The 14,463-nt window shown below is 45.1% G+C and overlaps 1 protein-coding gene across 2 annotated transcripts in view; it reads left to right on the top strand.

Annotated features, from left to right (window-relative positions):
* Msrb2 (methionine sulfoxide reductase B2) overlaps window positions 1–14,226 on the top strand; it is a 22,284-nt gene extending 8,058 nt beyond the window's left edge. Inside the window, exons 3-6 of one of the 2 annotated variants that reach the window (XM_023702006.1) lie at window positions 2,629–2,705; window positions 12,517–12,664; window positions 12,818–12,885; window positions 13,541–13,628. In XM_023702006.1, the coding sequence (XP_023557774.1) occupies window positions 2,629–2,705; window positions 12,517–12,664; window positions 12,818–12,874 (282 nt within the window). In that variant the 3' untranslated portion in view covers window positions 12,875–12,885; window positions 13,541–13,628. Of the gene's footprint in view, window positions 1–2,628; window positions 2,706–12,516; window positions 12,665–12,817; window positions 12,886–13,540 lie in introns of both variants that reach the window. The other variant, XM_023702005.1, reaches the window with a different exon arrangement.
* The last annotated feature ends 237 nt before the right edge of the window (window positions 14,227–14,463 follow it).

Genomic DNA, 14,463 nt, shown 5'->3' with positions numbered 1-14,463 from the left:
GTTTGGCCAGCGGGAGAGTTGTGAGGTTCGAACTCCAGCCACCTGAGGCTGACAGCTTTGTGGAAGCAGCCACTTAAAGGACTGAACTAGGCCCAGGGTCGGGACAGGGGTGCGAACCGGCGACCTCGTGCTCCGCGGTCCGGCGCCCAGACCGCCGCGCCAGGTCGCCGCCTTCGGTTCTCTCTTGTAAATCATTCTTGAATCTCTTCTATCTTTCTGATTACTAGGCAGAGCAGGCCACCACCCATCCCTACCAGAATGACAAGGCACCTGATTATTCTTTGCCTTCAGTGTCTTTTACCTCTGCTCCATTCCATTCTTGACATGACATCAAGTGACCATTCTAAAATCCAATGCTGATCATGTGCACCGTGTACACGTGGCCAGCGTGGCCAGCAGTACACACTTCGGCATGGTCTGCTTACAGCTCAGCCTGATCTCGCCTCTCCTGCTTGCGCAGAATTTTCTTCCTTCTACCTCCTCTGGGCCATTTTGCCCACTGTCCTGAAACATTCTTACCTCTTTTCATTTGATCACCTCTTACCCTTCAAAATTCATCTTAGTGTTTTGACATTTTTCTATAACAAACACCAATCTGCTGTGTAATGTAATACTAAAAGGTTAAGAAAAAAAAAAAGATTCACTCAATTCAGACAGTGTCTAGTGCTGAAAAGCTTCATGGAAACTCTCCATGGGCAAATGTCCTGGGCATGCCCCATAAGTGCCAGCTCATGTATCTCTTCCAGCCTTGTAGAGTCTGAGTATAGGAACTGTGTGTTTCAATTTTTCCCCCATCTACGGCATCAACACCCAGCCCAGCACTGAGTCTATACTAGATTGTCTATAAATATTAGAATGAGGGCTGTGTGTGTAGCTGAGTTACAGAGAGCTTGTCTACTTGCTTGAGTTCCTGGCTTTGATCCCCAACAATGCAAATAAATAGCTACTGGAGCAAACAGGGGAGATAGTTGAATTTGGTCCTAAATAAGTGGTAAGACTTGTATGAAATGGAGGAACAGGAAAGAGGATATCAAGAAGCAGTGGGGAGATACCATTCATAAGATATTGGCTAAGAATTCTTTTTTATTTTAATTTTTAATTTTTATTTTACTTACTATGCCTTGTAGTTCCCTGTCACTTGTGCCCATCTATGCCCTGCAGTGATGAAAGTAGGTTTTGACTTATTATGCTGCCTGGTTCCCATTAGTAATCTTTTCTAGATCAGCCTTAGGGCAAGCAGACCTTTGGCAAGTAGGTCCCTTGCCCAGGGCGAAGGATGTAAAACTTCCTTTTGGTCATAGATACCATCCAGCATTGCTGTAGGTAAGAGGAGTTCAATGGCTGGGTCAGGAAAGACCTCATTATCTGAGGATTTCTGCTGCCAAATGTAGGGTTTTAAAAGAGGAAAAATATCCAGGAGGTCCCATCCAGGGGGCTCAGTAGGTTAATTTGAAAGTGTCTATTATATAGGGGGTGTCCTGAAACCATGCTGCTAGTGCCACTGCAGGGAATTTGGAGGAGTGACCTGAGAGGTTTTTCACTTGGAACATTTGGAGAGAGCAGAAGGGTCCCACTTGTTTCCCAAGTGGGTGGTCAGCTGGGGAGTGCCTTACCTTTTCTCCTTCTCATGAAATTGGATAGCCTTTGCCACCAGGCACTGGGATGCAGATCTTCACAACATGTGTATGATTTCTTTTGTTTGTTCAAAATTTTCTTTGACAGAGAAAATGGTAAAAGGAATTGGGCAGAGACGACCTTTGTAAAAGGCAAAACTCAGTGTGATCCTGTTTAGAGCAATGTTTAAGACGAATCACTCACTTGCCTTGCTCATTGCCTCCTGGCCCTCTAGAACACCTTGGAAAATCTGAAGACTCTTGAAGACACCAAGAGCATGGTCGTTTTCGATGAGTAGTGACCTAGGCACCGGCAGAACCTAGCTCCTCATTTAGCATTTGTGATGAGAGGTGACCTCAGCACCACGTGAAGGCTGGCAAGGGCCAGCCTTGGCCTCACTAAGCTGGGCTTGTCACATATCCCTAGTCATTCCTCTCTGTAGGAGTGGAACCCAGGGCCTCAGCATGCTAGACAAGCACTCTCCTACTAAGCTACGTCCCAGCCCCTTTATATTCCATATTTAATTGGCGATTTCAGAGTATTTTAGACAAGTACTTAGGTTTTGTTGTCTTAACTCTTTTGAAATGGGAGACTGAAATTTTATTCAGTTGAGAGGATAAGACACTGTGCTCTTGCTTTTTCATAGACTTTGATGTTCTTGGATGAAAGGTAGAATAGAAATACAAAGCATTATTATTGTCATAGTTTGAATATTTGACATAGTAAAGGCCAGGCTATAAATAAGTCTGCAGTCTGCTTCATTGGATGACTGTAGTTTTTGTCTCTGGTGGTATTTTGCTTTGTCAAACTAGTACAGAAATTCCTTAATTTGAAGACTTATCACGGTTGTTTTGTTTGTTCTTGTTTTGCCATGCTGGGGGCGGAACCTTGGGCCTTGCACATGCTAGGAAAGCACTCTGCCACCAAGGAGTCCTTCTGGGGCTTAAATCTGCTGTGCCTTCTCCTGCTGGTTATGTAGGAAATCAGCACCTGATGTATCTCCCTCATTTTCAGCCTTTCAGTGGGATCTACCTGAACAATGAGGAGTCTGGAATGTATCACTGTGTGTGTTGTGACAACGCCCTCTTCAGGTAAGATGAGGAGTCGGCGCCTTTGGGAGGAGACACTCCCCACTCACCCAGCTCTAACTCGTCTGAAGTCTTGAACTTACAAATAAGTACTCTTTCTTTGGCACTGAGGGTTGCACACAAGACCTTAAGCACACATCTGCATCACCCCTGAGCTGCACCGCCAGTCCTACTTGGTTCTGAGTTGTCTTTCTCATTTGGCATTGCAGCAGCTGGAAAAGCTGTTCAGAAAAGAAACCTGTCTGTCTTGACTTTTGTCCTGGCATTTGGAGCAGTGAGCATGCTTTCTTAGCATATTGTTCCTTTATGTCTTCCTTAAGAAATATCAAACAAATAAAATCTTGGTAGGAATCTTACAATAAAGCTACTAGAATTTTTTAGAGGGAAAATATTTAAAGAAATGTAAACCCTAATAGGATTTGCTTGACCATGTGATTACACTATACTTCTCTCAGGGAAAATGGATTTATAATTTAATTGAGGAAATGCAGAATTTTACGAGGATAGATTCCACACAGTGCTTGACAGTAGTGAAGACTATGCCCTCTTCCATGTAGCTAAACTAAATTTAATTGTCCCTTGATTTCAAAGCCTCTTTTAAGTCAATCGGGATCTAAAATCTCTCAACAAAGGCTTTTTTGTTTAGATATGCAGGAAACAGTCTTTTTAAAAAAGTGGATTCAATGAAGAAGAAAAGAAACATCTTTGAAGTGCTGTTTTTCAGAACTTCAAAGATGTTTTCCTTTCTTTTGCATCAACCCTAAATTGGTTTAGAATAAAATATAAATCAAGCCAGCTCTGCGAATCCTCCATTAGGCAGTGGTTCCTTCTGTCCTTCGGGCTTTGAGCAGACTGGCTTTTCTGGCCAGCCGGCTGCTAATGGGAACTACATTAGGGAAGCCAGTCTGCACCGGTAAGGCTGAGGAGCGATTAGGATTGATTTTCCTTCATACTCCCAGGAGCAGGTCTTGGTGCAGATGCCTGGGCACTGTCAGGGACTGCTGAGGAGGTATCAGGGAGGGCAGCCAACCTGGGATGCTGTGGGGAAAACCAAAAAGAAGCTAATTTTTACAGTGTGATGTTAGAAAAATTGGCACCGCAGCAGTCAACAAAGAGACTTCTGCCAGTTCAGCAGCTGTGAGGGTCCTCCTCCATCTAGCAAGCAGTCGCTTCTGCGGTGGGCACCTCCTGGGTGTCCTAACGCAGTTCAGCTCAGACACCATCTACCTGGAGGTAGTCTCAGGACTTGCAGGCTGAGGGCTCAGTCCCCACATGTCACCCTGCCCCCATACAGGGTACACCAGATACCTATCGTAAGCTCCAGGTTTAGATTGGTATTTCTCACCCACCAGCTGTAAATTGGGGTTCTCACACTCATCTGTTTGGGTGTAATTATTTTGCTTGAGCAGATTATGGGATTCAGTGAAACACGTATGTTTACTGGTTTAAATTGTATCTTATATACATTTATTTGTGGTTCTCCCTATGTAGTTGAGGTTGGCCTTGGACTCTTAGCTGTCCTCCTGCCTCAGCCCCCTGAGTTCTGGGCTTTGTGCTTTTTGTTGTTGTTGTTGTTGTTGTTGTTGTTGTTGTTGTTGTTACTGTTCTATTGTAAAAGATATTACAAATGCTATAGATAAAAAGATGAATACAATGAGGTATGAGGGAAGGACAAAGAACTTTCATGTTTTCTCTGGAGACATCTCCCAGTTATACATATGAAGCTCTCTGGAGCTGGGGAAGTAGCTCTGCAGTCTAAGCGCCTGCCTGGCAAGCACAAGCACCCAGGTTCAATTCCTGATACTGCATGCCATGCCAACCCTAGAATCCCAGAAGTGGTGGCACATGCCTGTAATTCCAATGTTCCAGTATATACAGGGAGGCTGAGACATGAGGATCACTACAAGTCCAAGCTAGGTAGTGAGACTCTATACCAAATAAAGGAAGGAAGGAAGGAAGGAAGGAAGGAAGGAAGGAAGGAAGGAAGGAAGGAAGGAAGAAAGGAAGGAGTGAATGAATGATTTTTTAAAAAAAGATCTGTAGACCCTGTCCTTTTGAGTTTTTATGGAAACTTCATCCATAATCCTGGTTAACTAATCACTGGCTATTGATGATCAATTTAACCTTCAGCACTTCTTCCTTCCTGGGAGAATTCTGGGCTGAAAGTCCCAGACTTCTCCATCTGCCTTTCCTTTTTTCTGGTGACAGTCCCCATCCTGGAGCTACTGAGGGGCTGCCAGCCAGCAGTCACCTCATCAGCATAGAAGAGACACAGCATTCTGAAGATTCCTAGGATTTTAGGTGTTGTATTTGCCAGGAAATAGGAGGACACCAAATGTGTTCTTAACAGTATCACAACAATAAATGTGAAGCGCATACTGTTATTACTTATCCCTTGACCTTTCCTTCTGTGAAAGGGGAGAAGTAGGACAATAAGTTGGCCAGCTTGCTTTCAGCTAAAGAACCTTTTCATAGAAGTGTTACTACCTGGTCATCCGACAGATGTTCTGGGCCTATATTTGGACTATGACAAGAAAATATGATTAGCAGCCGTGTGAGAGTCCTCTTCCAGATGTTAGTCTTTGTTCTGCAGCTTCCTTGGGTCCAGTTTCCCATTCTGCAAAGAGGAGGCATTGTCATGACCCCAGGCCTCCCTTGTCACCTTGCTCTGCAGGCTCAGTGCCATCTGGAATATTGGAGCAGGAAGGAACCCGAACGTAGAGTGGAAAGCTCTGTCTAACAGGACTTGGGGCATAGGTGGCAATACTCTGTGTCTGCTGTGGCTGTGAAGACAGCCGCTTATTCACTTGTGCCCAAGAGCCTTGGAGAGCAGGCTGGTGTGGCTGAAAAGAAAAAATTTCCATTTTATTTAATTTAAATTTAGAAGATCACTATGTGGATGGTGGCTCCTGTGTTAGCATGATGCTAGCTCAAATTAAGAAAGTTAAGGGGTGCACTCTAGGTCACTGATGTGGCAAAACAGCCCAAACTGAAAGGAGCACCAGCTGGTTCTTCAAAAGCCTGTTTTACCACATGCCCAGTTCACGGAAATAACAATCCATGGGGTTTTTTAAAACACTTAATTTTAGTTGGAAAGTTTTAATTTTTAAAAAACACTTTTTGAGTTTGTGTTCCATTTTTTTTCTGCTGCTGCTGTAGCTAAAACTGAGGGAAATAAGAGTATATCCTCAAGTGCTGTAAGCGTCCTATTACTATAACAAATACCTGGTATACTCACCTTATAAAGAGAAAAGGTTTGGGTTACAGTGTCAGGCCCATGATGGCTTGGTCCTCTGTTGCTGTAGCACATCGTGACTAGAGCGCATGGGGAGGTCCACCCAGCCTAGCCAGCAGGGCCTGCTCCCAGCGATCTACACCCCTCCAGCAAGGCTCCACCTTTCAATAGTGCCAAGCTGGGGGCCACACCTTTAGAACATAGGCCTCCAGGAGATACTTAAGAACCAAATGTAGCCATTCAGGAGAACCATTTATGCTCCAGGATCTGTGGAATATACTTTGCTTTTCAGTATAAGGAGTTGAACCCAGAGCCTTCACACTGAGATCCTCTCCAGCCCTTTTTAATTAATTAATTTATTTTTTAATGTATTTGGTACAGGGTCTCACTACATGGCTCAGACTCATAATGATCCTCCTGTTTTCAGCCTCCTCAGTGCTGGGATTACAGGTGTGTGCCACCACACCCAGTTTCAGTGGCCAGTTCAGTGTGTCTGGGGGTGGGACCAGCATGGCATGTGGTGCTGAGGATCAAACTTCAGTCCCTGCACTTGCCTAAGCAGGTGCTTAGTCCACTGAGCTATCTTGCCGGCCCCTTTTTTTTTTTTTTTAATTTTATGATGGTCTAAGTTCCTCAGTCTGAGCTTGAACTCATGATCCTCTTGCTTCAGCCTCCCAGAGTATTGGGCTTGTAGGTGTGTACCACCATTTCCAGCTAAGAATCTACTCTTCTTAAAGATGCATTCATTTACAGTAGAGTAGGGAAAAGCTGTCTGTGTATATGTCCTGGTTCCAATGCAGTGTGGTCTTAAGAAATTCTCTTAACCCCTATGTGACTAGATTTCCTTCCATGTAAAATGAAAATACTAGTAGTATCTAAGTGGTTGTCTTTAGAAGAAGAGAAGAATAACAGACACAAAGGGAATGCCACATGAATATGGAGGACTGGGTTCCATCTAGAAGCTAGGAGGTGGCCTGCAGGGTTTCCCGAGGTCATCAGAGGGAGGAGGTATGGCCCATTGAAGCCTTGATTTTGGACTACAAAAGCCTCCAGAAGTATGAGAGCATCCCAGCCACCCTGTGGTAAAATGCCACAGCCACCCTGGGCAACTATTGTGGAGGTGCTCGGTGCAGACTTCCTAGCTGATGGATTAGTAACGTCTGCCCTCCTGCTCAGCGGCTGTCGCATCAGCTATGACACAGTTGTGAAGTCAGAGTGGAGGCCAAGCCACCACAACTTCTCAAGCATTTATCATAAGCACTGGGCTCGGGACCTTGCAAATAATCCTTCCTCTCCACTGAATAGATGTGAAAGTTGGTGCTTCCAATCTTTTAAGTAACTTTTTCAAAGGCACGGTCTTGAGTCTGTTTTCTGTTGCTTAACAGAAGCAGGTAGTAGGTGATTCTGAAAGAATAGAAGTTGATTTGGGCTCATGGCTTAGGAGGCTGAGAGTCTGAATCCATGCTGCCAGTATCTGCCTGACTTCTAGCGAGGGCAAATGCCTATGTGCAAGAGACAAGCCATGAAGAGCAGCCTTGCTTTATAGCACTCTGCTTTTGTGGTAACTCATCCAGTCCTGGGAGAACTGCATTATTCCCTCCGAAAGCCCTAGATGCTTCATGCCTTAAAGCCTCACGTTTGTACTGCAGCAGTCTCATCTGGTAAGGGACAGTGCTGGATTCGTGTTCCGCAGGGGCCTGTACAGTACACTTCCTCAAGGACGGACGCGCCCCAGCAGTGAATGACCCTTCTGGGGATCAACCAGGAACTGTGTTCTTCACCCTTTCATCAGACCCTCAGCAGCTCTCTGCAGTGCTGTTATTCTCATTTCCCACAGGGAAACTGAGTCTTGGGAAGATTAAATAGCTTGTGTAGGGTTCTGCAGCTGCCACTCAAGTATATGAGGCTCTGGGTCTCGGAAGTGCAGGATCTGAGTTTCCGTAAGCCACTTTGGCAGGGCCCTGTAATCGGGCGCACTAACTCTGCAGTGCCAGCTTTCTGGATTGCAGGCATAGGTCCTGGGGAAGACAGACCCAGCCTCTGGGACATGGCCAGCCAGCCTGGCCAGCAAGCTCCCTTTCGAGAACCTCATTCCCCACCACATCTATCAGACTTACCATATTTCCCTTGACTGTATCGTCACTGGCATGAATAGTGTGTGTGTGTGTGTGTGTGTGTGTGTGTGTGTGTGTGTGTGTGGTGGAGATTGAACCCAGGGCCTTTGCACTAAGCTGCATTCCCAGCTCTTCTTTTAAATTTTATTTTGAGTCAGGGTCTCAATGAGTTGCCCAGGTTGGACTCGCACTTGCGAGCTTCCTGTGTGAGTGTAGCTCCCAGCATGCTACACTGCCCAGCTGTAGTGTACACTCTTGGGCATTGGCTGCCTGTCTTGGTGAGAGCCCTTGAGGCAAGGACTTTAGGGTCAAGAGCACTTTCCAGGATGTCAGCATGTTCCCCAGGGATTCCAGATTACCTTGCTACTCTAAGAATTAGACGGCATTGCTGCCTGTCCTGCCTTCTCAGTCTCCCTGTTCCTCCTCCCACTGGTTCTGGAGAGGTTTAGTAAGATGTGTTGTGAAATCACATATTTTGTGGTTATAAATTACATTAGCTTTCTGTCACTGTGACTAAGTACCTGATAGTCACAACTTAAGGGAGAAAGGTTTATTTTGGCTCAGGCTTTAGTCCACAGCTGGCAGGCCCCAAGGCAGAAATGGCATGGCAGCATGGCCTGGCAGTGCAGAGCTGTTTGTCTCATAGTGGCCAGGAAGCACAGCAAGCAAGGCAGACCAGAGAGAGATGCGTCTGGGAACAGGATATGCGATACCCTCTTCCTCCTCCTCCTTTTTCTCCTCCTCTTCTTCCTCTTGTTTGTCTTCCTCATCTTTGTTTTCAATACTAGGGATGGAATCAGGATCACTGTATCACTTAGCTCCATCTCCAACTGTATGTATGTGTGTATGGATGTATGTGACAGGGTTCTGCTGAGTTTCCCAGTCAAGACTGAGCTTACGGTCCCTCTGCCTCATCTTCCCTCAGTGCTGGGATGACAGGTGTGTGTCACCTTATCCAGCTAATATACCCTTGCAAGACATGCCCTCAGTGGGCTCCTTCCTCCACTGGGGCCCCAGCTCTTAAGCACATTTAGCTCTGAACTCATTGATGGTAGCCTCATGATCTTGTTGCCTTTCAGAAGCCTCGCCTGAGTGCATGATTCTGGGGGGACATTTTAGATCTAATCATAACATAAATCTGAACATGCAAGGAAACACCCAATACAAGTTCACTTTTTACATCCTGGTGTCCTGCCTGTCCCAAGGAACTGAATAATATTGTTTAAAAACATCTCAAAGGAATGGTAATTCTCACGGGTGAGGGTTAGTATTGTTAGCAACTACCACATGCCTCTGCTGTTGCTCTGGGGACCATGGAAAACCCAGAAAGAAAGAACAGCAAGTCAGATGAACAGAAAACTAAGCAAAAGAAAAACCTCTTGGACTATATGCTCCACAATGGTTTTAATCTTTCAAAGGTAAGGCTTATTATCTGCTAATCATTTAAATATGTATATTGGAATCTCTAATTGGCTTTAGTATTTAGGTTTTCAATTTTAAATGCTGTGGATTAGGACTGTCATTTTACTTGGTAAAATCTCCAGATTCTGCTAATTGCATTAGTAAAGGTTTACTGTTTTTCATAAAATGCTTTGGTGACTTTGTATTAGTCTTAGATTCATTCATTTAAAAAACTTTATTATATTCTGAATTCTTTGTCAAAATGCCTTTAATGATCAATTACTTATATAATGTTAAGGATGTGGTTACAAGATGCTTATGAGGGTCTTCCCTGAGAAACAGTGGCCGAGTGAATATTTTTGTTTGTTTGTTTATCTCTTCACTATTGCGTGCTAGTCATTGAACCCAGGGTCTCATGTGAACTACGAGAGTGGTCTTCCATTGAGATATGCCCCAAACCTCAGGCCAGTTATTCTTGAACGCTTGAAAAATGCTTGCAAAGAACCCAACCCAAATGTGCAGACTCTTCTAGTCGGGCTCATGATGGATCAAATTTCATGTACATGTGTTATTTTTAAAATCATATTAAAATAATAGCTATGGATTTTTTATGTGCCATGTATCAGACACTATCCTCAAAACACCAAATGCCAGAAAGGTCACAGCACATCTTCTCAGCAATCATGAGAGTCAGTCAAGCCATGGCTGTTGGGACACTGAGGCTTCAGCAGGTCACATTACTTCCCAGGGACACACAGATGCATGTAACAGACTGCATTTCCTTCCAAGTCTTTTGGAAATAGTCCTCACTCCTAAAAAACACAGCTGTGGTTATCAAAGAGCATCCCTGAGGATTCCTGGGACCTCTCTAGGGGATGTTCCAGAGACTTCTTGTTCCAGCATATATCCATTCATATGAAGTCGCATCCTTTTACTTTTGGTGCTGGGACTGGGACTGAGGGCCTTGGATATGCTAGGGAAGTACTTTCCCACTGAGCCCTAGCCTCTTTCTGAAATTTAGTCACAGCAGCACTGCAACAGGGACTGCATAGGTACATAAAAAAAAGCTGACAAGAAGAAGGGGAGAGTAACAGGCAACCAAAGCCCCATTCTAGGGCTGAGGATGTGGCCCATTACCACAGTACTTTCCTGGTATGCAAAGGGCTGGGCATGGGGGTTCTTCTTGTCAGTTGACAACTTGTCAGTTGTCTTTTCAAGCTAATTAAAAGATCTACAGGGTTATAAATTAGGGCAACCCTTCTTGGTGTCTGTTTCATTTTGGAAAATATTGTCATAAAAGCATAGTGTGAATATGTCATGCATTTATTATTTTTAATCACTGTAAGTTTAAGCTCCCAGTTATAATTTTTAATTTGCTAAGTACTGACAAATTTAGCTTCTGTAAGCAGGAGCTCTCTGAGACCTGTAATAATTTTGAGGGGACCAAACTGCTATCCTGCTGTCCTTTTCCTGGGGGAGTTGGTACTCCCAGCTGAGCTTCTTTCTGATTTCAGCATCTAGGGATTCAATTATTTGCCACCCTTTTCTTGTTTGTTCAGTTTCTTCAGGGTTTAACTTTCAATTATTTCTTACTTAGATAGAAAGAGCCATCTCTCTGCCATCTTAAACTTTTAAAAATCTATTTCTCTAGTGCCATTTACAGAGCTTATCTATTTGAGCTCTTAGAGAATGGGGGCTTTCTTTAAATATTTTTGTGGTGTATGTAGTGCTAAGAATGGACCCCCATGTCCAGCCCTTTGCATACCAGGCAAGTACTGTGGTAATGGGCCACATCCTCAGCCCTAGAATGGGGCTTTGGTTGCCTGTTACTCTCCCCCTTCTTCTTGTCAGCTACTGTGTCCTGCTCCAGGCTTCAGCATTTGTGTTAGTCAGCTTTCCATTGCTATGATAAGATACCTGAGACAAACATCTTATAAGCAGGAAAGATTTATCTTGAACAGAGCTCTGTGGCTTCTAAGCCTGAGTTGAGGCAGCAGAAAGTCATGGCAGGGAGCTGTGGTGGAGCCAGGCTGCTCAATTCATTAGGCTCAGAAGCAGAGAGAGAGAGAGAGAGAGAGAGAGAGAGAGAATGAGAATGGGGCTTAGGGACAAAGTTTACCCTTCAGGGCCACACCCTGGATCTCTTTCCTTCAGCTGGGTCCACCTCCTACTGCCCACTGCTTTCTTAGCCCATAGAGCTATGGATTTATCAGTGGATGAACCCATCAGTGAAGCTAGAGCCCTCATGACCCAGTTGCCCAGGGCACCACTTCTGAGTGATGCTGGCTTGGGGAGCTGGTGAGTGACATTGCAGGTCAAACCAACTCTGGGCCCTTGGAAACTTCCATGGGTGATCAAGTTTGACTGTAGTGACTGACACGGGGTACCCAGGTTCACTTATTAATAATCACAGGGGCTATTCATGAGCATTACCATGTGCCACCACTACACTCAGCTTTATACCACACTCCACTCCACCAAGCACCCCCAGGTCCTGGAAATATCCCTATAGGGGAGATATTATTGTCCCCATTTTACAAGTAAGAAAGCCAAGTCTAATTTCACATTGCAAACAAGTGACAGGAATAACTTTGAATCCCCATAGGCCATTAGGCTCTTGCATTTAAATAATCACAAATTCCTGATGCGAAAGGGGTGTTTTATCAGATGTGACATTTCTCTTGCTGTGCCAAGATCATGCCAACCTCCCTTAACCACTGTTACTTTCCTTTTGATTTTTCCCTTCTCTGCATTTGGAACACATGGGTTTGATCTGTGGTTCCCAATATGCAACACAGTGCACAAAGCTCCTAGTGTTTTTAGGTCCTTTAGATCAGACAAGGAGAATGAAGCCAAAAACATCAAAGGAACAAGACATCCTTTCACTGTGGCTGGTCAGTGACTTTCTTAGTGAAGGTGCAGTGGGACCACTCTGTGGCACTGATCTTTCATGTAGCAGAGTTGGGACCCTGGGCAGAGCAAAAGCTGAAAGCAGGTCCTGCTACCTGCAGCAAAGCAGGGCATTATACACTCATGCTGTGTCAGTAACTGCTGCCTTCCACAGCTCAGAGAAGAAGTTCTGCTCTGGCACCGGATGGCCTTCGTTTTCTGAGGCTCATGGTACATCGGGCTCAGATGAAAGTCACACAGGGATCCTGAGACGTCTGGACACCTCATTAGGGTCAACTCGCACAGAGGTTGTGTGCAAGCAGGTGGGATGTTTTGCTTTGGCTTGTTTTCTGGGGTGCTGCACCAAGTCCTTAGCCTAGCTGCTGCTTTTCCACGAGGCACTTGTCCTCGAAGCACATTGGGTTTCTGCTCATGCCCATAACGATCACTCTCTGCCCTTATGCTGGGTGCTGCAGATAAAAGGCTGTCTGGGCCATGCTCTGAAGTGCCTTTCCTGGCTCTTACCTCCCTGAGATGGAGCAAGGTAGGGACTGGAGGAAAGGAAGAACTGCCTCACGCACGCTGCTGAGCAGGGATGGGCACAGGAAGGTCCTGTGTAGGCGCATCTCCGCCTTCTTCCCGAGGCTCCGTGTTACCTTGGGCAGGGTGATAACTCGGGGCACAGCAGCACGTGGCTCCTGTGGGACTGGTGGTGGGGAGCGTGTCACATCCTGAAGGTGCTTTTTTTTTTCGCATCTCTGGGTGCTCACATGTTCTGATACATCAGTTTCAGGAGCAACAGAGGCAAGCTGCTGGAGTGTCATCCTTTTGCCTTTAGTGAACAATAATCCAATAATACACTGTCTACAACATTATTGAGTACCTTTCAGGGATTGTGTTATGTTTCACTTACATTGTGCCAATTAATCATTGCAGCAGCTCTCTAATGTAAATATTGTCCCCATGTTAGAGATGAGTAAATCAAGGCTGAAATTTAATGCTGTGTTGATTTTCTCACTGGGAACAGAGAGCTGTTCGTCATTACTTTATTCTGTGTTCTTCATTAAATTCTGGTACAAATGCCTGTTTTATCCCACATGGACGTTAAACTCTGGAGTGGGTTGGCCATGCAGGGCTGTCTGTCTGGCCTTACACAGAGATCTCATTCCCAGAGGCTGACGGATGCTTTTCTCCGGCAGTGTGAAGCTCATCTTGGCCACGTGTTTCCTGATGGACCCGGGCCTCACGGTCAGAGGTTTTGTATCAACAGCGTGGCCCTGAAGTTCAAGCCGAACAAACGGTGACCCTTCCTGGGAGCCTCTCCCAGGCCTGTCCTTCATGCGTAGCCTTGATTTTCATAATTTAGATGGATGACTTGTCCTGTTTGCTGTTCGCTGCTGGCCCGACGCAAGTCAAGGCCTCTCTTACTCTTCCCTGTAGTCTGGCCTGACTCCTGCTTGGGTACCCCCATCTGCCTTCCAAAGGTATGGGATGGACAACAGGGCGGGAGCCCTTGTGGGACATCAGGGGCTGCTAGGTAGGAGCCAGGGAGTTCCTACAGGTGTCCCTGTGCTTGTCGCTTTAGCTGAGTCCTGCAGAAATGCAGAGATGCCAGCACAGACACAGCAGCCCTGAGTAATCCAGCACTGCAGAGTAGGTATGGGCAGGAGCCGTGCTGCATGAAGTGCGCATGGTGATGGTGAGCTGTGTGATGTATTTGCCAAACGTTTGATGTCTCAAACATTCTGCTGTCAGCCTTACTACCCACAAATCAGCCTTAGTGTGAGTTTGTTAAGATTTTGTTGATTACAATGAAATGTTCACCCTTATGCCTTCTGGCTACAAATGTAAACTTTAAAATGGTCAAATAAAATATTTACTGAAATTAATGTTTCCTTTTTGCCTAAATCTATGAATTTGTTCTTTTATAAACATGACTGGAAGTGAAAACAACAAAAAGAATCAGATAGCATAGTAGTGGCCATCTGATTATGCCAAGAGGGACGGTAACTCTAGCACTTTATAAATTGAGCCTTGAATACTTTGTTACCAATGGAATTTAAACCATTTTCTTGCAACTTTATGGGCAGAGAGTAAACAGGTTTTTTTTTCTTTTTTTCTT

The sequence above is a fragment of the Octodon degus genome, unplaced genomic scaffold (genome assembly GCF_000260255.1).
Source record: "Octodon degus isolate 3935 unplaced genomic scaffold, OctDeg1.0 scaffold00145, whole genome shotgun sequence".
In the NCBI taxonomy this organism is placed as follows: Eukaryota; Metazoa; Chordata; class Mammalia; order Rodentia; family Octodontidae; genus Octodon; species Octodon degus.
Note: the sequence above shows the minus strand (reverse complement) of the source record. Positions and strands in the feature narration are given on the sequence as shown.